The 25,525-nt window shown below is 40.4% G+C and overlaps 1 protein-coding gene across 5 annotated transcripts in view; it reads left to right on the plus strand.

Moving 5' to 3' along the window:
- Positions 1-18,112, plus strand: part of TET3 (tet methylcytosine dioxygenase 3) — a 68,693-nt gene extending 50,581 nt beyond the window's left edge. For all 5 annotated transcript variants that reach the window (XM_072148820.1, XM_072148822.1, XM_072148821.1 and 2 more), the window contains 5 exons: positions 70-220; positions 435-524; positions 2,141-2,278; positions 4,325-4,661; positions 5,564-18,112. In XM_072148820.1, coding sequence (XP_072004921.1) covers positions 70-220; positions 435-524; positions 2,141-2,278; positions 4,325-4,661; positions 5,564-7,224 — 2,377 coding nt within the window. In that variant the 3' untranslated portion in view covers positions 7,225-18,112. The remainder of the gene's footprint in view (positions 1-69; positions 221-434; positions 525-2,140; positions 2,279-4,324; positions 4,662-5,563) is intronic.
- The last annotated feature ends 7,413 nt before the right edge of the window (positions 18,113-25,525 follow it).

The raw sequence follows: 25,525 nt of genomic DNA on the forward strand, positions 1-25,525 counted from the left end.
ACAGCATTGACATCATGACTTTGGATATGAAAATATTAACCGGATAACCCTTTTATGATGTCTTTTCAGTCGCACTTGTGCATGCCAAGGCAAGGATCCCAACACCTGCGGTGCTTCTTTCTCTTTTGGGTGTTCATGGAGCATGTACTTTAATGGCTGCAAGTATGCTCGAAGCAAAACTCCAAGGAAATTTCGACTTGTGGGTGATAATCCCAAAGAGGTAGGTAGTCCATGTGTATAGCCATATTTTTGTACCTCTAGGGAGCAGTTTCTATCAATAATGGAAACATTATGGACAGCATTATAGATGATTTGCTTCATAAGTACCTGTTTGTGTCCGTCACATGATGGATCCACAACAGGATTTCAGACATGTATTGGTTGATCCTACATTTTATATTACATGATGTCTTTTTGTTTTTGTTTTTTTGTAGGAGGACTATTTAAAGGATAATTTTCAAGATCTGGCTACTAAAGTTGCTCCAGTTTACAAGATGCTTGCCCCACAGGCTTACCAAAATCAGGTATTTCCACCTGTGAATCACCAATGAAACGATAGGCCTCCATGAATGATCTATCTAAGCTTCTCCATAAATGGGCTGCTCCAAAGCACTTAGGAAACTGACACATTTAGTGCCTCGATGACCATTGTGCCAATGAATGCCAATCACATTCATTGGGCCACATTTATCTAAACTAGTGCAGTCTGTACTATGTGCATATTGCCTGTGGATTGTGCAAAGTGCGGCAGATTCATCAAAACATGCGCACGGTCTTCATGAATCTGGTGCCCCCTGCACTGCTCCGGCAGAGTGCACCATTATTTTTTGGTATCACTTCTGTTTATGCTGCAGAATTTTGGTGCACATCAGTAATAAATGTGGTGCACGGTCCTACTGAGCAGTAACACGTCCCTGAAGGTGCACGTCAGTAATAACACGTCCCTTTAGGTGCACATTATTTCTGTCTTGTTGGACACAGAGCAGCCGCGACACAAAACTCTTGCAAGAATAAGTTTGCACTTTCTTAGCAGTGCAAACACTTTAATAAATGTGGCCCATTACGTATAAGGTCATATCTTTAATGTAACCTCTTGAGATTTTGTTAATTTTCCATTGAGGAATAAAAGATGTTTTAATATTTTTGTACTTGTCAGTAAATCGTCTATTTTAGAGGTTTATAACCAAATTAAAATGACTTATTAAGTGACCTTGTAATAAAGCTTTCCTCTCTTCAAGAATCTGCTGCTGCTCTGTGTCCAACACTGCACATTTATACAGGAAAATCCTCATTCACTTATTTATGTGATTACTTAAAGGGGTTTTCTAGGAAGCTGTCGAACCCTTAGGCCGGCACCACACGTAGCGCCTTGTCTGCGCTTGCAAACGCAGACAAAGTCGCGCCCACCGGGGCGGGCCTCGGCCCGATCGCATCGGCGTTTCTATGGAAATGCCTGCGATCGGGAACAAGCCGCCGGTGTTTTGTGTTAATTTAACGCGAAACACCGGCGGCTCGTTCCCGATCGCAGGCGTTTCCATAGAAACGCCGATGCGATCGGGCCGAGGCCCGCCCCGGTGGGCGCGACTTTGTCTGCGTTTGCAAGCGCAGACAAAGCGCTACGTGTGGCGCCGGCCTCAGGGGGCAGGGGAAAAAAAGAGCAAATACTTACCCTGTTGAAGTTCCCGAGTCACTTCAGTATTTCCAGTTTTTGGCCTATGTTTGCCTCTTCAACCAAGGACCGTGATACATCACTTCAGTTTCCAGGGACTTAATTCCCTGTGTTCTCCTCTGGTCTGAGAAGGCTACTCATTGGCTGAAAAGGGTCCCATTAGTCCCGGAAACTTTGGTGGTGGGAGCCGGAGCCCAGACTTCTTTTCCCAGCATGTGTTTGTCTTTTCCCTGGAAACCCTGTTTCTGTAAAACCCCTTTAAAGACATTTTTGAAAATGTATTCTTGTAAAAGAATCATGGGGTAAAAGGTTGATAACATATCGGCAGAATTTTTAATTTTATAGTTACAGTTCTGGAGGTACCAATTTTGCCCTAATAATTTGGTTTTATTATTTTTAATATGTATATTTAGAAACTTTATGTTTTGGGGATTCACTTAGAAATCATTGTCGCCTTCCTTTCTTCCTTAGGTTAACAATGAGGAAGTAGCAATAGATTGCAGGCTTGGGTTGGAAGAGGGGCGTCCATTCTCCGGTGTTACGGCGTGTATGGATTTCTGTGCCCACGCACACAAAGACCAGCACAATCTCTACAATGGTTGCACTGTGGTAAGTTTCCTTTTCAGAATGGAAAAAAAACTTTATTTTGAAAGTTATTTTCCTCCCAGGTTCTGTGCAGATAAATTTCTTAACATATTTTAGTAGGGTTCAAGCTCAGATTTTTCAAGTCGTTTAGAAGGACATGAAATAAAGTTATAACATTCTTCTTACCCATTTATCGTCCAATGACCCATCCCCGATTTCTGTAGCATTAAAGCCGGCACCGCTACGGCAAAATACAATCGTGTGCCACACAATCTCCTTCTAACTAGCTGTCAGAGCAGCGCAAATCACAAAAATTTCCAAAATCTGACGAAAGTGCGTTCCTCAGACCCTTAGTAAATAAGCCCCATTGTATAAAATAATGAACCAGTTTACAGTATGCTCCCCCTAGTGGTGGCCAAAGCCTTTTTATTATCATAACAGGACATTGTGGCTTTCTGTCAGCAAACGGACAGTGTTATGTATACTGTATTGAAAATTACAGAAAAAAAATGTGGCAATTAACAACTAAATAATAAAAATCAATTAATAATATATAAATAAAGAAGCTTCCACTTCTACAACTTGTTGTGTTTTAGTTTTAGTACAACCATAGGCATAACTTAATTGGATGCAAAAGGTGTGGACGGACCCAGGCCTGAGAACTTATGGGGTCAATACTGTAATGTGTGTCTTCCTCATATGAAGATACCAGTGTTATTGAAAAATTATGCTTGGAGGGTTGTTTCAGATTTTTTTTAACCCCTTACTGCCGTGTCTAAGCGGTGGCAGAGGGAGCCCCTTACCTCTTCCACCCATTATATACAGCGGCCTCCTCACTCCCTCCCATTCATTATATAAAGCGGCCTCCTCACCCCCTCCCATTCATTATATACAGCGGCCTCCTCACCCCTCATGCACTAGTAAATGTGACCGTTAAAAATAAAGAGAATACCACTCACCTCAGTCTTCTGGTCAGGTCCGGAGCTTCCCCTTCGCCGTCCTCCTCCTCATGTCGGCGGCCTCACGTGCAGCATCCTGCAGCAGACGGAGCGCCACTTTACGGCGCTAGAACCCAGCACGGCACTACTGCTTCGGACGGGGGGTTTGCTGCACGGCAGGGTCTTGCGGTAAACGGAGCGCCGCTTTACGGTGCCAGCACCCGGCACGGCCCGGCTGCTGGGGGGATGAGATCTGGCCACGAGTGGGCCCTCCCAGCAGCTGTGGGCCCCGGCACTTGCCCGGGTTTGCCGGGTGCTGGCGCCGGCCCTGCTGTAAGTAGTGCAGTACCTTGTATAAGTGATCAAAAGGGACAATGTAATGTAAAAAAAAAAAAATATGAAGTTTTAATTAAAAAAAAAATGAAGTGTAAAAAAAACTTTGCACCACATACAGAAGAATGTGTAAAAAAGTAAAAACTCAAATTTTGTAAATTTTGTACATCCACGCCCATACCAATGCAAGCTAGAAAAATATAGTATTGTATTTATCCCTTACAACAAAATAACTTTTTTTAAATAAGGAAAAACCATGCTCAAATTAACATTTTTATAATCATCAATCACACAACAAATTATATAAACTGTGATCAAAAAACTTTAGGAACCCCAAATGTGTACCAATAAAATCGTCAGGTCTTTTTGCAAAAAATGAGTCCTCACGCAGCCACATTGACAAATATTTAAATAAGTTATGCTGCTTGGAAGGTGACGATGTAAAAAGTGTTTGTTTTTTATTGTTTTTACTATGCAAAGTAAGGTCATTTAAATACAAAAACCAATAAATTTGGTATTGCTTTATGCGTATTGACCCAGAGAAAAAGGTTATTATGTTATTTAGGTCCGACAATATAAGCAGAATATTTTTTATTTGAAATAACAACTATTAAAAACTACATTTTTTTCCCCACAAAAACAAGACCCCATACAGCTATAGTGACTGAAAAATATAAAAGTTATAGCTAAAAACCTGAAAAATGGCCAGAACATTAAAATGGAAAACATGTGCGGACATAAGGGGTTTATGAGTCAGTTTGGCAAAGCATAAGATAAAATAATTTCTTATTCCATCTAGGTCTGCACCCTGACGAAGGAGGACAACAGGATGGTTGGTAAAATTGCCGAAGATGAGCAACTCCATGTGCTGCCACTCTACAAGGTCTCCACCACTGATGAGTTTGGAAGTGAGGAAGGCCAACAAGAAAAGATCAGGAAAGGGGGGATACAGGTGCTGTCTTCATTCCCTCGTGAAGTCCGCAAGCTCTCTGAACCGGCCAAATCTTGCAGGCAGAGGCAGCTAGAGGCAAAGAAGGCCGCTGCGGAGAAGAAAAGGCTTCAAAAGGAGAAACTTACCACTCCAGATAAACCCAAGCAGGAGCCAGTAGAAACACCAGCAAAGCAGCAGAACCCAGGTGTGTTGAGATTGTGGAATAGGAAACCTTGTATCATTCCACAGATAATTCTATTGTTAAATGCCTTTGAAGGCTCTTCTCACATGTTTGTTGATCATTTCCAATGTTCTTCTCCATCGTGGGAGCAGAACAACGATAGTATTGCTAGATCTGTCACATGACGTCACCTATTTTAAACAATGGACAACATTTTCTAGAAGGGGCTCTACCTAGTAGGAAATAATAGGGTAGGAAATAATAATCACAAGTGGGATAAAAGGCTTACCCATGTTGCACTGATCGCTGCCTGGAAGACAACGGCCTAACACACGTTTAGGCTGGTTTGCAGCCTTCGTCTGGGGGTCGACAAACCAGCTGAAACACGCGTCGGGGCCATTGTCTTCCAGGCAGCGATCAGTGCAACATGGGTAAGCCTTTTATCCCACTTGTGATTATTATTTCCTACCCTATTGTTATTTGTCTTCTGCTATTCGTCTATGCTCCCCATTAGTATCACATATATGTGTTAATGGCCACTGAGGCCCTATTACACATCCACACTGTATACTAGCCTGATCTGTTGTCTGGTATACAACTTTGCCTTGTGTCCCCCCTGCGGTGGGGCCATTTTTTAACCAGCATTTGTTATTCTGTTACAATAAAATAAATATTTTGAGCTACTATCTTTTTGTGCTAATTTGTGCTATTATTTTTGGAATAATTCTTCCCATTTGCAAGGAAGAACAATCGGTTTTCTTCAGTATAATTTAGTGTAGAATAAGTCTGTAATGTAATAATAGCTTGTATAGAGCTGATATACTGCTGTGTGCATGAGCCCATAGGCTGCAGCCTATATCGATAAACTAATAAGTTACTGATTTTCTGTAAACATACTAACTCCAATGTACTTTCTTCCTCTACAGGTACACCACAACAACAGGTAAAGCCTTGTATAAAAGTGGAGCCTACAAATCACTACAATACCTTCAAGTATAATGCAAACGGAGTTGTTGAGAGTTACTCTGTGTTGGGCAGCTGCAGACCTTCTGATCCCTACAGCATGAATAGTGTTTACTCTTACCATTCTTTCTATGCACAAGCACCTAACCTGCCTTCTCTAAATGGCTATCACTCAAAATTTGCTCTTCCTCCTTTCGGATATTATGGCTTACCCAACAATCCTGTGGTCCCTTCTCAGTTTATGAATTATGGTTCTAGCGACTCAAGGACTGGTGGGTGGGTGAGCAATGGGTTTGAGAAAAAGTCTGAAATGCAACCTTCTGCAGATGGTGTGACCCATGCTTATGGAAATGAAACATCTGAACAAAGTTATGGGCGGTCTGGAGATATGGGACAGCAGTATAACCACCATGATGCAAACAGTCAAAGATCAGCAAACACCCCGCACCGGACTACACCTGCTCCAATGGATAACACTCCTTACCCTTCCTGCTTTAATAAAGTAATTAAGAAGGAACCTAATGACTTTATGCATGATGCATTCCAGAGATCCCCTAGTGTCCATTCTCATTCTCAAAGTCCAGCTTTGAATCTTTCAATGCCGAAAAATGATCAGGCCTATAAAGCAAATGGTGCATTGACTCCTTCTGAAAGGACAAATTCAGAAGGTCCTCAAAATCTTTTTATGAATAGTGAGAAGCAAGGCCTTACAAATGGCCTGGATAAAGTTGATTATTATGGTGTCCCGTTAAACGGCATGGGTTTGAAGAACATGCATGGATCAAATAAGCAATGGGGTGTGTACGGGATGGATTCTCAAATTGGTCATCGTGATGCTAACACTCCAGGAAAGGTTTGGAGCTCATGCAAGCTTAACGAAAGTCCTGCAAACACTCAGGAGAAGAACTGGATGGGTGGGCGTTCTATGAAGGAAACCCAAATGTTTCAAGAAAAGCTCTGGAATTCAGTCGCTGGTAATGATCGGTGCAGTGTCACACCTAGTTCCGGTATGCAGGAAAAGTCATGGAATATGTTTGCTTCTCCGGCTGCTCCATCAACGCCCATGAAATCGGATACCTGGGACCCATATAGTCTCGATGATAATATAGAGGAAACCCCGGTCAAAAAAGAGGAGGATGATGAAGAAGTCTGGTCCGACAGTGAGCACAATTTCCTTGATGAAAACATTGGAGGAGTTGCTGTAGCACCGGCCCACGGCTCTATCCTCATAGAGTGTGCACGGAGAGAGCTTCATGCCACTACACCTCTCAAGAAGCCGAATCGTTGTCATCCAACCCGTATTTCCTTGGTCTTCTATCAACACAAGAACTTAAATCAACCTAACCATGGATTGGCACTTTGGGAAGCCAAAATGAAGCAACTGGCCGAAAGAGCACGATTGAGGCAAGAGGAAGCTGCTAGATTGGGGATCAAAGAGGAAGTCAAAAGTTTGGGCAAAAAGAGAAAGTGGGGTGGTGCTGCTACTACTACAGAGACCCCACCTGTCGAAAAGAAGGACAGTATACCAACTCGACAAGCAGCTCCTATGGTGACAAACTCTTTTACCACTTCATCTTCCTATGCCTATACCAAGGTTACGGGACCATACAGTCGCTGGATATGAGATTAAAACAGCTACCATGGTGGCCATTGTACCTCAGCTATTTGACGGCACTGTAATATGTGGTGCTATTTTGGTGCTTTTTTTTCTCTCCTGTGCAACACAGGGGGGGGGGATCCTGTATCTGTACACATCTCCCAGGACTTGATCCGCAAGAGAACTATTACTGTATATTTTTTTTTTCCAATTAATCTAAAAAAAAAAAAGAAGATTTATATCTGCATTTTTTTAAACCTACTGTTGTACAACTAATGACAGGAATATCTTGGCATCCTTTTACGACACACACACAAAAATAAGAAAAAAAATAGCTTTTTAATTGCATTGAAACATATATTTATTGGATTTTATAGAACAATAATGGTGCAAAATTTGTAGCCGAATCACATCTGCAAAGGTTTTCTAAGCTACTAAAAAATCATAGCTGACTTGTCACCAAACAAAGTATGCTCGCAAAGGATTGACAGTGGGCTATACCACAGATACAGTAACCCTTTTATAATCAAAAATTAGAGATTTTAACCTTATTATAATTGGCTTTTACAAATATTGGCATCTAGAAGTACCATATCTTCTGCTGATCCAACAGTATGGCTCTGTTCACACTAACGTTAACGGGGTTTGTCTTGGTTTCTGTCAACGAATCACCGATTCAGCACATTGACACCAACGTTAATGGGGTTGGTCTTGGTTTCTGTCAGCGAATCACTGATTCAGCACATTGACACGCCTCCCTGCAGAACCGAATGCATAAAGTTAGTGTGAACAGAGCCAAATACAGATGTGTGTGAGAATATGACTGCGTTAAATCTATTTATGAAATCACTTTATTATTCAAAGCAGCCTTTTGTAACATTTTAAATATATTTATTAAAAAAATATCGTTTTAAGACTATTCTTCCGTTTATTCAAATACAGGCTCCACCCCTCCCTAAACTCATATTTAATTCAATATTCAAAGTAATAACTTTAATAAAATGATTTTTTTTTTTTTACCATGTGGGAGAAGAAGCCTGTTTTTAAGATATCGTTTTAATCAATACGCCATTTTTTGCTGCTATGTTTTGCACCTGAAGTGAAATGAATAATGATTGGAATTTTTGGGTCATTTTTTAATACACATCTGTTTTTTTAAAAAAAAAAAAATTATTTTAAGAGCTTCCTATTTAAATACAAAAAAAATCCTACCATTGCAGTAATGTATTAAAAAAAATTATGAAATTATAGACAAAAGGGCTGCTGTATCTTGCATCCAATGAAAACTGTGAATATTCTACCGTTGTTTGTATTTGCTTGATAGCATACATGGTGCTGGTAGGCTCTGGGGCATTCTGTTTCATTTGTATCATTAACACTGCCATGCAGACCACAATATCCTGGAATTACTTCAGATTGTTTTGGAAAAAATTTCATTTTTTTTTAATGTAAATGTCTTGAATCAGTTTTTATATAATTTAACTTTTGTACTTTTTTTGTTTTATTATAATTTTTTTTCTGGTGGGGAAAGGGGCGGGTAAAAAGGAGTTTGGTGCTTTCTCTCCTTACGAACCAGACAATTATTAAAAAACATAGAATATCTATGACAGCAACACCTATTTTTTGGGGGCTAAAAGAATGCAGGTGCTACAAAGAAGAAATAATTAAATAAAAAGTATTTTTATGAAGGTAGCGGAATTAAGACTATTTAGATTTTTAGAGGGTAAATGTATTAGTCTCTAGATTGGATGAAGATTGCAAGGTTGTGTCAGAGAGAATTAAAAAACAACAAAAAAACAAAAAAAAAACCCTAAATCATTGCACCTATGTTATTGACTGCCCCAAATATCGGGCGGTTAATTCCATACCGAATGTAAATCCAGTTTTAATTCAATTTTTAATATTATTATTTTAATTTTTTTTATGTGTTGCATTAGGTTTTTAATGCACGTGGGGAGGGGGGGTTACTCCATGTCACAAATTTTTGGAACCATCGGTCTGTAAATAGCTTTTTTTTTTCTTTTTGCCAGTTTTTTTTATCATTTGATTTTAAAGCACTTTTTTATCCTGCTGCAAATACATAGATAATGGGAGAATTGTATATAGAGGTAGAATATTTAACGCAATGTGGCCGTCCTACCAATTACTATATCTGCTTTTATATATATATATAAAAATATATATATAATTTTTTTAGTTGTAATTTGTAAGCTACAGAATTGTTGCTATTGTACAGTCTAGAGCAGCCATTAGGAAAATAAGATAATGCCACTCCACCCACCCCACAATATCACCCGTATCACTCTGTATAGATGTTATTGAGTAATTGTACATTTCTCACAGGCCACAGACGTAACAAGGTCAAGCCTTTCAACACTAGCTGACATCACAGGACTATTGTATTTGTTGACAAAGACCAAAAAGCAGCTATCAGCTCCTTAAAAAAATGCATTTTTAACTTGTATAAATTTAATTTTGACAACCACAGTATGTAATAAACTGTAATTTTTTTCATCCTAAAAGAAAAGTCCCTCTTTTTTGTTTTTTGTTTTTTTGTAGCTAAATATTCATTCCAGTTATTAGATATAGGCAAAAATAACATCTGAGATTTGTGATTGGCGTAAGGGAGTTCTGTTTTTCGTCTGTAGAAATCGCACCTCTTTTTGTGTCTTGTATTGCCGTTAAAGGGGGTTGGCCACTATCCAAAAATGTTACCAGGGCACGTACAAGACCCTTGTAGGGCCACTCATATAGCACTTACCTTGGTAAAGTATCTGCAAGGCTGCAGTAGGTCCTCCTGCAGCAGGACTTCCTGTGACTTCCTGTTGCCTTGTTGGCTATCCAAATAAAAACTTTACCAGTATAAGTATAAGATGGCCATGTAGTACTTACCCTGTTAAAGTATCTGTAAAGCTGCAAGGACAGCATGTCACATGACCTCCGACATCGGGACTCGGAACGTCCTGTGACTTCCTGTGTCCTGCTGCCCTGGAAGGAATCCAGTTGGAGGTAATCCAAATGAAAACTTTACCAAGATAAGTATAAGACCCTAACAGGATCACCCACATAGTACTTACCCTCTTACAGTATTTGTAAAATCATATCTTAACCACTCCCATAGTAGATGTCCGTCGCTTACCCCTCCAACTACTGCTATGGTAGTGGTTTTGATGGAGGGCACGTGCAGACAGAAACGTTGTGCAGTGGTTGGAGGGCCATGCCAAGGACATCTACTATGGGGGTGGTTATGCTATGGTGTTACAGACACTGTACCAGGGTAAAAAAAAAGTATATGGGAAATCCTATTAGGAGATTATACTTTCCCTGCTAAAGTTTTGTGGTAGTGGCCAACCCCTTCAAGTCCTATTTATTTGAAAGGAGCAAAGTTGCAATACCAGAAACAGCCCACTAGACATGTTGACAAAAAGAAGACCCCCTTTTTTTTAACATTTTATAAAAAATCTTTAGCCACAAATAAGCAACCATCACTTAAGATTATCCATCTCTTTAGCAGTCACTTTCTTTTTCTTTTTTGTATATGAAATTTATGGATTAATGTGCTTAAAGAGAAAGAGGCAACGATCCTTGAAATATAAAAAAAAAAGTAATATAGGTTACAATTTTACCAAGAGTTCTAAAAGTTTCAAAAACAAATCCGCAGTGTAGAAATTTTATAAAAATAAATTTGTCCGCATCAAATGCGATTGTAGAAACACCTATATGATATATAGCATCTACCTGTGCACTAATTTTACCAGCCGTTATGAAAGGGTTACTATTACTTATATACGGCATAAAGCTTGAAGAGTATCTGAACATAACAGGATAGAAGGAGAGACACTGAGCTTGGAAATTAGTTTTTTTTTTTATGATTTAGTTCTGTATTTTTAGGTAAAAAAAAGTGTATTTCCCACTAAATAACAATTCTATATAAGTTAACAAATCTTTTTAATTCTCCATTCTTAAAGGGTTTTTCCCACGAACAAAAGTTAACTTGCTGATCAGTGGGAGTCTTAACTGCTGAGGCCCCCATAGATCATGAAAACAAAAGGTCCGATAGGGGTACCACGTACCTCCATCAGACCCCTCTTTGCTCCGTCAGAGTGATGGAGCAGACGGACGCACATGACCGTTCCGCTTCATTAATCTCTATGGAGCTGGCGGAAATTGCCAAGCGCCGTGCTCATGATCTCTGTCCATAGAGATTAATAGAGCAGAGCGGTCATGTGCGTCCGTCTGCTCCATTACTCTGACGTACCATCGTACCCTCGTTTTCGTGATCTGTGGGGGTCTTAGCACTGAGACCCCCACTGATCAGCAAGTTAGACCCTATCCCGTGGATAGGGCCTAACTTTTGTTTGTGGGAAAACCCCTTTAACTCTATATTGTGCTATGTGTTCATCCATTTCTTTATTAATTAGACAAGTGGGTGTTACCAGTTAGGGGTGTGTCTCTGCACAGTCTAAAATCCTCCACTCACTGTTGACCTTGTTAGATTGTGCTAGGACACACCACTATATAATAACACCAATTTGGTTAATTACTCATATATTTCTAGAGGAATTTACAAAGGAACATTACAGAACATTACAGAACATTACAGAACCAAGATAACATAACTAGGAATTGGTATTCAATTGGGTCAGGACATCCGGCAGGTCCTGTTAACAATCTGTAAGTACTGTTTTCTTGTCCCAATAAGTGGTCAAAAACTTTTCAGAAATATGTGAAGAAACAATGGGTCCTCCAGGATGACCATTTAAAAACTGAGACTTTATTCCGTCAGTTAAAAAGACATTTATCATAAGTTTCTTAGAGCAGAACTGTTCTAGTTGCAACCAATCAGAGCTCCGCTTTCATTTTCCCACAGCTGTTTATAAAATTACAGCTGATCTCTGATTGGTTTCCAAGGGCAACTAGAAAAGTTTTACCTCAGAAACTTGGTGATAAGTCTCCATTTTGTATACACAGAGATAGAAGCGCCGACACTAGAAATGAGCGGACCTGAACTTTAAACTCGGGCCTGGGGTTTGAGAGCGTCCTGTACAACCCAGACATATTATCAGTTCATTGGTTGTGCAGCCAATGTGACAATGGACACCGCTGACCAATCACAGCTATGGCTAGTAGCATGAATTTGGCAATCATGCAGCCAATCCGACATTAAGTCTGGGGCATCCGGAACGCACCCAAACTTAATGTTCGGGTCCACTCATTTCTAGTTGATTTGTTTCAGACAGAACACAATCCTCAGGCGTAGGAAGGAAAACAATCAGACATTTGCTGAACGGCATAGCAAGACTCATAAGCTTTTCCACAGCGACAAGCTGGACTCACTGGCTTTCTGTAGATGCATCTTAACATTTCACTCCTATTGTTCCATATGACTGTTCTGTGTAATGTAATATTATATCTCTATGATTTGTAAAGCGCTACGGAATTTGATGGCGCCATATAAATAAAGATTATTATCTCACCTGAAAATACAGAGTCAGATCATGAAAACCTTTAAATTTCCGAGCGCAGTCTCCTCCTCCATCTTGTGTCAGTCTCCACATAGGGACATAAAAACTTTGCTCAAAACCGTTTAAGTGCTGTTTTATCTACTGGGATTTATGCCTGGATTGTAAACATTTTATCCATAAAATGGACATTTATATAAAATGGAAAAAAAAAAAATAAAGCAATGTATTTAAAACCCCTCAGATTTATTACTCGGTACGGCCGTGCAATGACCAATTTGTTTTTGTATGCAGTCTATCTTAGAAGAGACGATAAACTGTATATAGGCTAATTGTAACAAATGTATAATAGCTAAAAAAAAATACAAAAAAGACCAAAGTAATTATTTTTCAAGCCCCATGTTGAAATAATCAAATAGACAAAGTTGACTTTTCCTTGAGCTAGTGTCCCTATGTTTTAAAGCTGAGCTCTGATTGGCTTCCATAGGCAACTAGAAAAGTTTTACCTCAGAATCTTGAGTCCCTATGTACTTCTAACGCTACTTTATAGAAGATTTTTTTTGTTTATGAGCCCTATATACATGCACAAGTGTACTACTATATACTTCATTGATGTGATCCGCCTTAATCCTACGTATGTGACTTGATCATAACGGGTTTGGTGAAGTGGCTAGCTATGGGTCTTGGCAGATGTAGACTTCTAAAAATACGGAAGGGCGGTCGCTTTCCGTGGTTTAATATTGTTGGATTGTATATGTCTATTATGATGTATTTGCCCTATTTTACTAAATATAGCTTTGTATTTTTTTTCCCCCAATTTCAAGTGGTGCTTCAGTCAATCCTGATAAATATCATAGGACTTCAAATTAAATACTTACTAGAAAACAAACGTTAAAAAAAAATAATAATTTAACGCATGGTGACAAGAAAAACTTGAACAAACTGAGATTGTACGTATTTTTGGATCAAAAATATAAAGATATTGTGGCTGTGTTTTACACTACATCTGTCCTACCTCAGACTCCTTGCTTTGACTCTCTCCTTCCAGAGAAGGACCATAGTTCTGGATGTGGTCGAGGGTTAATTCTGCCTACATAATACTCTGTGCTATGCATAACTTGGCAGCTCAATTTTTTGAAAATTCTTTAAGAAATCAGCATTTTCCCCCAATTCTTCAAAAAAAAAAAAAAAAAAAACTTTTTGATGGACCTCTATAGTGTTATCATTTCTACGTATAATGTTTGTGACCCCCCCCCCAATTCAAAGCACTGGCAAACAATTGTTTGCATGCAATGATGTATATGATATATACATGAATGAACCCATATTGTGTTGAATATAGATATCCATTTTCTATGAGTGTAATGATTTAAGGTTGGATTCTGTAACTGTAACAATATGTCTGGAGAGAAACTGTTGGAAGTTTTGCTTTCACTGGTGTCATGGTATTAAATCTATCCTATTTAGACTTGTTTTCCGTCTTTATTTTTTGTCTGACGCTGTGCATTTCTTTGGTGGTGGTCGTTGCACTAATTTGGTTTCTCTGATTCGTTGGTCAAGCCTCTCGTTGTGTGTTGTCTTCTGCATTCAAGTGAAATAAATTTCAACAACACAGTAAATATATATCTATTAATGTAAATTATATGTTGAATTTAAGTCTTTTTTGAGTTCTATTAAGTCACTTGAGTCAAAAATTTACAAAAAAGTTACAAAAAGTATAAATAGTCGGTGACCAGATATATCTCTTTACTCATCACCTGGATAGTAATTGGTATTGGTTTCTGTTCCCATTAGTTTAGAGCTGGCCATATACATAACAAAATATTTATGCAACACCTATCTTTCCGACCCATAAGAAGAAACAAAAGGATGAGGCATAGAGAAATCCAACTCCAACTGATTTGCGTTTCCCCATCATCTGCCATTGTGGAGAGTCAGTTGGCTCCTGTACATATCAGCTGTATGGTAATCTCATATTATGGCATAGCTCTGGCCACTTAATAAATTAGTAATCCCGCTCCGCAACTGGTTTTGAACCAGGTTTTGCCAGTTTAGACCAAGTCAAAGTTGGTTGAGAGTTCAGGTGAAGTTTTCTAGCAGAGGCTATTGTAGATACGGTGGGTAAGGACGTTCATGATCCTGCCTGCCTCTTCCACCCCACTCCAAACCATGTTATGCCCAAAATGCCATGCAGGGCAGAAAACCTGGAATATCGGTACAAACTCTAAACTTTTCCAAGCCTTGTCCACCAAAAAACTTGTGGAAAAGTCTTGTAAATCCCCCCCTATGTGTCTGGAAGACCCACAAAATTGGAAAAGGTCTCTGTAGAAAGTGGAAATAAATCTTTTCCTAATATTTCCTTTGTGAATTACTCCTTTCCCCATTGCACTAGAATACATTCCCATTTTTGTGCAAAGAGTTGAGATGTAGAAAACACATTTGGACCTTGGAGCCTTAAGACAATAAAAAAAAACGAGACCAAATTAGAAATTTAGAAGGCCTAATGTAACCAACTACTAGATGGAACTTGTCAACATTCACATATTTTATAGATGTAGAATCCACATCTTGACCTTGGAACCTTAAGACAAAAAAACCCAGACCAATCAAGAAATTAAGAAGGCCTAATGTAACCAACTACTAGAGAGAACTAGTCAACATTCAAATATTTTATACGGTAAATCTAAAGATGTGCAACAGTATTATACACACCAATAGTTCTGCTCTTAAACCAAAACTACTGACTGCATTAGGTCTTGTCCTGACCATTTTTGTAAGCCAAAATTTAGCTGGATTCAGTTGAACTCATTTGTACACTATATGAACAAAGCCTTAAAGGGGTATTCCCATCTGGGCATTTACATTTAATTAAATTCATTTGCCTTATGTAAACATTTCTTCAATTGGATGTTATTAAAAAAAAATGTTCCTGTGTGAAGATAATGTAGCCATGTTGTCCCTTAGAAACGAGATAGCTTCCTCGGATACGACCACGTCATACTCTGGCAGCGGTGGCCAGACTTGCGCTGTAGAGTCCTGCCGGACCACCAGGATTCAGCGGTCATTACCACAGGGCGGCTGTGCGACATGTAGTAACTCCCGGATATTTTATATACAATAACCTTTTGTTTCTTTGTGCACTCAATATATCAGAGGTGGCCGTATCCGAGGAAACTATCTCGTTTCTGAGGGACAACATGGCTACATTTATGAGAAATTATCTTCACACAGGTAAATTTTTTTTAATAACATCCAATTGAAGAAATGTTTATATATGGCAGATTAATGAAACTGAATGTAAGTGGCCAGATGAGTACACCCCTTTAAGTTGTCCATACACATAGATGACAGCCAATAACTTTTATCTCCTGATTAAGTTGAAATCTAACATGCCCCTTCAATTTTTGCCCCCGAAATGAGGGAAGTCAGTTCTTTTGCTTATGGTCAGATGGTTGGGGATGGCTTTGAATGTGTATGGTGATCTTTAGGTCTTCAGATTCCATTGGGATTTCAGGTGAAGTTGGATTCCTTTAGAACTTTTATATTTGTTTATCACCCAACGAGGCGGTAAGTTTACATTTCATCCCGATTCCAAGAATAAATAATGGGTTTCATCTAGGGCTAATTGTTGTATGTGGTTAGATGAAAGCTGGTACTACGCATGAGATTAGAATCTTCTGCCACCGCTATCAACCTATTTGTTGGATTTGTGGATTATAACTTAGATGGGGAGATTTCTGTTCCATCTCGTTGGAACAAAGGAAATAAGACATGATGACATCTGTCCTCGAGGGTCGGTCAAGAGACAAGCATACTTATTAGAGTGGTTGACTAATGCCACCAAATCTATGGATTGAAATGACTTCTCATGTAGATGACCAATTGTGAACCAAGGTATAATCCGATTCTGCAATTTTTGAGTATAACATCTCCAAATTTATAATTTCATGATAGAATATCCTAGGCTGTTGCATGTATAAATCTACAGTACTGGTAAATAAGATAAATCCATAATGTTAGGTACAATACTTTTGCAGCATTTTTTATATTTCTTTTTGTTACTATTTAGATGAGATCTGAGTATTGTATGGTTTTCCTATATAATGGTCTCCTATCTGTCTTGTTTTTCTACTTTGTTTTAATGCTAAAGTCCTATGTAAGCTTTTATACGTCCTGTGTTTTATCCATTTTTTTTTTCTTTTTCACACATGGTGCTATTTAAAAATTTTTTTTTTTTGGGCAGTAAAAAGTGCACATAATTTATTTGTAATGACCATCTTTTTCCCTTAAATTACTGTAAAAATATCTCTTTCTTTTCTGAAATATACCTCAAAAATACCTCGCTGCAGTCTGTTCCTGAAAAACCACAACTCGTCCTATGATGAGTGGGCGATCTAGGGAAAATGGTCAATTTCTATTCCATAGTTTCTTACAACAGAAACGTTTACGTATAATTTTTCGGAAAAGGATACCAATTTTTGTGGAAGTCTTTTAACATAGAATGGGACTTCTAACTAAAGGGGTTGTCTGGAGGTTGGAAAACATGCCTAGTTTTTACCGAAAACATCTCCTCTCGTGACCATGGGTGGTGCATAGTGTTGCAACTAAGCTCCATTCATCGCTACGCAGCTAAGCTGCAATACCGGCAAAAGCCATGGTCAGGTGTGGCGCTGTTTTTGGAAGTAAGCAGACGTGTTTTTTTTAACCTCCAGACAACCCCTTTAATCTGTTTGTGTCCAACCATCCTTAATGTGTAGTAGGAAATATGAGAAGGCGACCAGGTTTAGTTGTCCATGCCTTACTAAATCAGCCTACAATAAAAAATAATTGGTGCTCAATAAAATAAAATAAAATCATTGCTACTGTGATTTTTTTGTGATTTTTTTTTTTTCTTAAATTGGTCTAGTTTTCGTTCCGAAAAACAATGCCACACCTTGAATTGTATTTTATCTCCATTTAATTGAATGTGACATACCTGCAATCCCAGTCGTCGCCTGTAGAAAAGAGAGGTGCTGTTTCTAAGAATCTGGAAAAAAAATGTTGATTAAACCTATAAAGAATATTTTTGGTGTGTTTATGGTGCTTTCAATGTACGTGTCTTAAGTTCATGGGATGGAAAATCTTAAATTGGGGGGGGGGGGGGGAGTTACTTGTAGCATGCACAGTATATTTTTGGGGATTTGTTTTCTTTTTTAATGACCTTTATCAGGGATAATCTGAACAGTGAGTTTGCCACCAATGTACTTGTTCAGGGACACATCTCCAGACTCCATATTACAGATCCAGAAATTCCGCTTTGTCCTATTATTATGTATAATGTCATATGGCAAATGTGTACATTTTAGGTAATGACTTTGTCAACTTTTTATCTTTACATTTCCGATTTAATTCTTTCCAGCGCTGGATCCGTTCAAGCGGTGGAAAGGGTTAAACCAAATTACTCTCCCCCCCCCCCCCCCCAAAAAAATATTTTAAAAAAATTGGTTTTGTGGCATAAATGAATGCAGTATAGTTAGTTAGAAAATAGATGTTTATGTATTTGATTTTATGTCTTTCAATTCACCGGTCACAACGTTCTCCGATGGAGTCGGGCTTGTAGGCCACACTTGAATATATCTCAGCTTGTGACTGTGGTTACTTGAAAATTCAATTTATTTTGGGGTTTGATCTGATGAATGGTAAAAATGTTTTCTTTTTGCTATTTCTGAAGGCGTTAGGATTAATGTGTGTTAAACTGCAGATATGACTAGTACAGTAAATTGATGCTGATAATTTTATTTTGTATCATTTTCCACATGTTTTGTATTTTTTGTTCTCCCGACTTATTCTCCCATTATTGTGTTCTGTAATTTTTTTTTATTTTAGGATGCCTATAAAAAAAAAAAAAATCCAAGTATGAATCATTCTTTTTTTTTTGTTATTTTAATTTTGTTGTTTGTATTTTATTATAATTATCACAAGCATCCTGTTTGTGAAATGTATTATTCCTGATAACTAAAATATTGTGGGTGTTTCAATAAATTTTATATTTATTTTTTGCACTCAAACTCTGTGTTGTGATTTAATCTTACAGATATTCTATTCTATACAGGCGGTCCTCTACTTAAGGACACCTAACTTACAGACAACCCCTAGTTACAGACGGACCTCTCTGCCCACTGTGACCTCTGGTGAGGCTCTGTCACCAGGTTTCATTACTGGCTTACACTTTCAGAAATGGAATATGGGATACATATTTTGGTTGCAGGAAGTTGAGGGGGTAGTATGAGTATACCAAGCATCAGGGCTGGGACAAGGCTATGCACACACAGACTGTAGAAGGCCTAAATGTAAAAGCATAACACATATAATAGGAAACAACCATAACATTTCTCAAAGGTGTTATGGTCTTAAAGGAGTTGTCAGGAATAAAATAACACCAATGCCCCCCCTCACTGAAAACACTCACCCTCCCCCACTGACAACATACACCTCTTCTCACTGTGAACACATACCCATCCCCCACTGACAACATCCTAGCTCCCCCTCACTGACAACACACCACTCTTCACTGATAACACATACCCCTCCCTCACTGACAACACACCACTCTTCACTGATAACACATACCCCTCCCTCACTGACAACACACCACTCTTCACTGATAACACATACCCCTCCCTCACTGACAACACACCACTCTTCACTGATAACACATACCCCTCCCTCACTGACAACACATCACTCTTCACTGATAACACATACCCCTCCCACACTGACAACATCCTAACTCCCTCTCACTGATAACACAGACCCTCCCTCAATGACCACATACAAACTCCCCCTCACTGACAACACACACTTCTCACTGACAGGACATGCCCCTCCCCCACTGACTACACCCAACCTCCCCCTCACTGAAAACACACCCTCCACTCCTGGTTTCGACATCTAAAACTGCATCTAAAATACTGGAGGTGTGAACAAAGCATGAATGGGTCCATGGACATATAATGGCAGATGGGGGCGTCCTTTGAGCCTGTGTCTGCACATTTTACATTATACCGCACAGGAAACGCTTAGCATCCAGACTTCATTCACAAGAGGGATTAGTATGAAAAGCCCTGAAATGCATCAAGCAAAAATGCAAATGAAAACCTCTTTCTATTTACCAGACGGATGCATTTTTGTCTGATTCATTTGTAATGCGCCTCAAAACTAATGTGCATCCAGCTTAAAAGGTTTGTCAAATATACATTTATTTCTGAGTGATCGGAGCAGCTAATGGGAGCCAAAGAAATAAAAAATTGGGCTGTGTACATTTATATGTTTGCTGGGAGACATAATCAATTAAAAGAGCACATTCTGGAAAGGCAGATCAGGTAAAGGACAATGGTAAAGGACAAGTCCACTTTTTGCCTCCTTACTGTTAGATAATCTTTATAAACCTACACACTTACGGATAAAGATCCATTCTCGGAAACATACAACTACAGATCCACATAAAAAACATAATCTCCAGCATGGAAATCTTTACACAGATCCACTAAGGGCTCATTCACACTGCCGTCTGCGGGGCCGTACATGCGGCCGCATGTACGTCCCCTTAGACAGCAATAGCGGCACGGCAGGGATCCGGGCCGCACACCGCAAAAAGATAGAGCAAGCTCTATCTTTCGGCGGATGTGCGGCCGTGTGCCGCTATTTTCTATGAAGGGAGGAGGGGTCACCTCCTCCTCACCTCCAGCACACGGCGTGTGAATGTACCCTTACTCTGTATAAAGGAGGTCTTGGTTACTCTGGAGAAGCAGCAGCCATTTCTACAGTGGCTGAAGGGCCCCTCCTCCACCCTTCTGTACCGACTGCGCTATCACTGTCCTCCTGTGCACAGCAGCTCCATGAGAGAGGAGGGGAGTGTTAGAAAGCTGTGTTGTTTTTAATGTACCTTCCATGTTATTAAGGTTGCAGAGTGTGGAGGGGTTAGTCTTGCTACACTCCAGCAGCAATACAATGTGCCTCCATATAAGGCTCTTGGGTAGGGGCCCATTAGAAGGTGGAGGGCCCTGAGACATTGCAATACTCCCTCCTCCTTAAAGGACATCTACCACCATCTAATTAGCTTCCTCGTTACCTGTAGGGGATGTGGGCAGTGTTCTTTATTAGTTATATGTAAATGAGCCTGAAGCGCTGAGGCTGACATCGCCTCATGGCTCTGCCAACAACTAATTATGCAGGCTCATTTACATATTCTTACAAAGTTATTTTCTCTGTAATTCGGAAGTCATATAATTAATAAAGAAGTCCACCCGAGTCCCCTACAGGTAACGAGCAAGCTAATTAGGACAGTCTACCACCAGCAGAGACGGACTGGGAATTTAAAGTGACCCTGGAATAAAATCTAAAAGTGGCCCCATGATATATGCAAAACCAATATTCTGTAGGCGTGACCATTACAAGTAGGCGGAGTCAACTAACCATAAGCGACGATAAAGCTGGGTTCGCATCCATCTCGTTTTTTGCACACTGCTGACACATTTTTCACTGAGACCAAAAGGATCAAACCTGTGCAGTGCATATCCATTCATTAAAAATGCTAAAAATTAAATGCCAACCCAGCCTAAATAAGCCATAGAAAATTGTTGAATGGGGATAGGTGCAGACAACATCCCCCACCAGGGCCTAGCCTAGCCTTTTCTTGGGGCCTGGAGGCAGCCGGGGCCCAGAATACCGGAGTGGCTGGCGATTGCGGCCTAGGCACGCTATTGTCACGGTGCTTGGTATGGGGACCGGAGGGCTGTCCTACAGTATGGCAGGTCTCCAGCAGGTGGTGTGTGCAAGAAATATGGAGGGAGAGGCTGATGTACTGGTTCACCCTGGGGCAATCGCTGAGTGTCTGTAAGATATATCCTTTGGTAATGGATAGGAAGCCCGTGATGATGAGACAGTGGTATCCAGGGATCAGACGGAGGCAACATTGTGCAAAATAACTTGCGGTTCTTTATTGGAACAACTGCAGGCAACGGGCCAGAACGATCTCAGAACAGATGCCGGATTGTTAGAGACTCTGGATTACTGGAGTGGTCATGGAGAGTGATCCTCAGGAGTAGATTCACCAGCCTGGTAGAAGATACAGGCTGGGATGGAGGCTGTGTCCAGATGTGGAGGCTTCAGCTTGTACTGGGTTTTGCTGTGTGTCTGTGCTAGAGGTGCACAGATACTCTCTCTTTCTCTCACTGTGTGTTCTGGAAGATCTGCTGTCTAGGAGAGCTGGGATCCAAAAGGCCTTGAGAGCTTGGGGCAAGAGTATGTGCTCAGAGAGCTCTCTGGTACAAGGACCTTGGGCCTAAGAGCTTAGTCCTCCCTGTCCAGGGGTTTTGTTAAACCCTGGTAAGGCAGTGGCTCACTCTCCAATCACACTCCAGTTGCATAGAGGAACATAATTGGCTAAGGGTGATGCCACACATGGCGTTTTTGGTCCATTTTAAGCATGCATTTTTAGTCAGTTTAAAAACGCATCAGTTTTTGACCATTTACCATGCGTTTGGCTGCTTACAACCTGTTTATCTATTAAGATAATTGAAAAAAAAAAACGGATGAAAAAGATCAAAAACTGATGCGTTTTAAAAATGCATGCGTTTGTAAATGGACTGAAAACGCATGCTTAAAATGGACCAAAAACGCCATGTGAGGCATCACCCTAAGGTGACTGCTTATAAACGGCCCAAAAACGGGTTAAAAATGCCACGTGTGCCACCGGCCTCACCCAGCTGAAAATGCACAAGTCTCCATTGCCCACTCAATATGCACCAGCCCATCCTCCCCATTCACAACATGCACCATCCCCCCTCCCCCACTCACAACATGCACCAGCCCCCTTTCCCCCATTAACAACATGCACCAGCCCCCCTTCCCCCACTCACAACATGCATCAGCCCCTCCCCCACACACATGGACCAGCCCCTCCTCCCCCACACACAACATGCACCAGCCCCTCCTCCCCCAATCACAACGTGCACCAGCCCCTCCTCCCCCACTCACAACATGCACCAGCCCCTCCTCCCCCACTCACAACATGCACCAGCCCCTCCTCCCCCACTCACAACATGCACCAGCCCCTCCTCCCCCACTCACAACATGCACCAGCCCCTCCTCCCCCACACACAACATGCACCAGCCCCTCCTCCCCCACACACAACATGCACCAGCCCCTTCTCCCCCACTCACAGCATGCACCAGCCCCCCTTCCCCCACTCACAACATGCACCAGTATTAAAAGACTGCTATATATACACACACAAATACACTTTTTTAAAACACAGATATGTATACACTGCTATATACATTCAAATGTTTACACTTCTTTATATATACACACACATGTACACTCATACTCATATAGACACATACTTACCAAAGGTCTTCTCTTCCCCAGATGACTATGGGGTCAGATGTCCAAATAGATAAGAATACAGCAGTAGAGGCTACTAGGCTCATGATGCAGTCAGGGAGGAGGACACTAGAGGAAGCTTCTTGGTCCTGCTGTGCTGCCCCTCTCCCTTCCTGGTATTTCTTCAATGAGTGGACTGATCAGAATACAGTTTTGTAGAAGTTCCTGGCAGGGATCCAACTTCCCACACGATCTAAACAATGGTGGTGGTGCTGTGCAGTATCACATATAATGCAGCACATCCTTCTTATTATTGATGGGGAAGTAGGATGTCTGACCAGGCCCCTAACCCTATGGGCCCCAAATCAACTGCTTCGGCTGTAGACAAGTTGTTTTAATGCTTTATATGATTGTTGTCTTCACACTATTTTAAGGTATTGATCAGGTTTTTATGGGATGGGATATATAACAAATGTGCAGAGAAAGTAATAATTTATTTAGTTCTCTGCAGTTTATGTTTATGGCCAACCAAGCAAGTGAATTACCTTACCAGTATATTTTTATGGAGCGGAAACCACATTGTTGAGAGGAAACCCACACGGACACAAGGAGATGCTAGCGCCCGCTTGTAAATAAAGATAGAAAGCGGCGATGGAAATACTAGATCAGTGGTGACGGCACAGCAGGAAATGTGAAAATTGTAACCAGAAGTGGTTGTTACATCAGTGGATGGGGAGATGTGCAAAGAGTTACAAAGCAGAGACAGCAATATCAGAGATGTCTACCAACATCTATTCCTAAAGACCACACACATATCCAGGCGCCTATTTGTTTTGTTGGCTGCCCTGTAATCAACCCTCCCAAACACATTGTAGTGACTCCCACCACACCCAATAAACATACTTACTTACCTTCATCGTTCACTTGCAGCGACTCTGCTTCTTTCTCTGCCATTGCTGTGTGAGGTTCCCGGTGACACACAGTTGCGGCAGAGACCTTAGGGTGATACCACATGTGGTGTTTTGAACGCGTTTTTGGCCCGTTTTTAAGCAGTCCGTCAAAAAACGCATGTGTTTTTGACCAGTTTGAATTAAGATAATTGGTCAAACCTGTCAAAAACTGATGCGTTTTCAAAAAACGCATGCGTTTTTTGACTGACTGCTTAAAAACGGGCCAAAAAAGAGTTCAAAACGCCACGTGTGGCATCACCCTTAGGGTGGAAGTATAGACGGTGAGGCCGGGTGCAGTTGTGATGCGGTCATCTGCATCAATTAAGGCTTTGTACCAATATTTGATAACAAAATTACTATTTAGTGACAGTTTTGTGTACTTTTAACACGAAACATTTAAATAAACAATGGCACATCACCGCATCATGGCCACACACCCTACAGCTCCCTACTTTACCATTTCATGCTACTCTATCTTCATTTGAAGGGGAACAACTAGAAAATCCGAACTTTCCACTGAAACCAGAAAGTTTGAGAGCTATGATGTAATTCAACCTTATCTACGAGGGACAGTCCCAGCACTGGGTATACCTCAGCAAGTGCTCGGGGGGGCCACATAAGGCCGTACATAAAGAATCCATGAGGGTTAAGGGGGCTGTATCTAATAAATCCATAGGGTATGAGAGGGGGGGGGGGGTTACATAAAATAACCATGAGGGGCTTCTGGTAAGATAAACTTGGAAATATTTTAGGACAGGAGACTTTTTGAGTTTCTGAATTTTTAATGCTGCCATGTGAGTTCACAGAAATGGGGCCACTGAGGCTTTGTCGCCCAGGGGCCTACTGAAACCTGGAGCCGACCCTGTTATCTATGATGATGCGCATCCTGTGTAAGATAAGACCCTTCCACACCTGAAGCAGTCCTATTGTGTACACTTGCTTGGGACTGATGAATACAAGCAGACCTATGAGACTTGTAAATGAATCACTACTAAAACATTCATTTGTAAAAAAAAAAAATCTGAAAAAAATGGATCAACGTTGATTGCTGATTTTGTCAGTGTCGATTATTCAATGATCGTAAGCAGAAAAAATAAGGGATGAAGGCACAAATTATGTGCGAAGGTACTTATGAATATACTTTATATATCATGGTCTAATCCCTTGGCATTTTGGGCATGCGTTTGGATGAATGTGTTTAGATGTATGCATTTACTTGCTGCCATGTATTTGACTGCTTTGAAAGCATTTTTTTATTTTCTAAAAGTGTATGCAGCTGCTAACACTTCCAGCAATGAAGAAAAATGCTTTTGAAGCAGCCAAACGCACGGTAATATGTAAACACATGCCTCTAAATGCATGCCCGACACGCCACGTGTGAATGCACCCTCAAATTCGTGTTCCTGCATGATGCCTATGTGTAGGTTGCCACATTTAGGCCAGTGACACACATGGCGTTTTTGTTGCGATTTTGAATCCATCGAAAATGCATGTGTTTTTAGGCATGCCTTTTTTAAATGTTTGAAAACGCAAAGTTAAAGGAAACCTAC

This window comes from Engystomops pustulosus, chromosome 4 (assembly GCF_040894005.1).
Source record: "Engystomops pustulosus chromosome 4, aEngPut4.maternal, whole genome shotgun sequence".
Taxonomy (NCBI): Eukaryota; Metazoa; Chordata; class Amphibia; order Anura; family Leptodactylidae; genus Engystomops; species Engystomops pustulosus.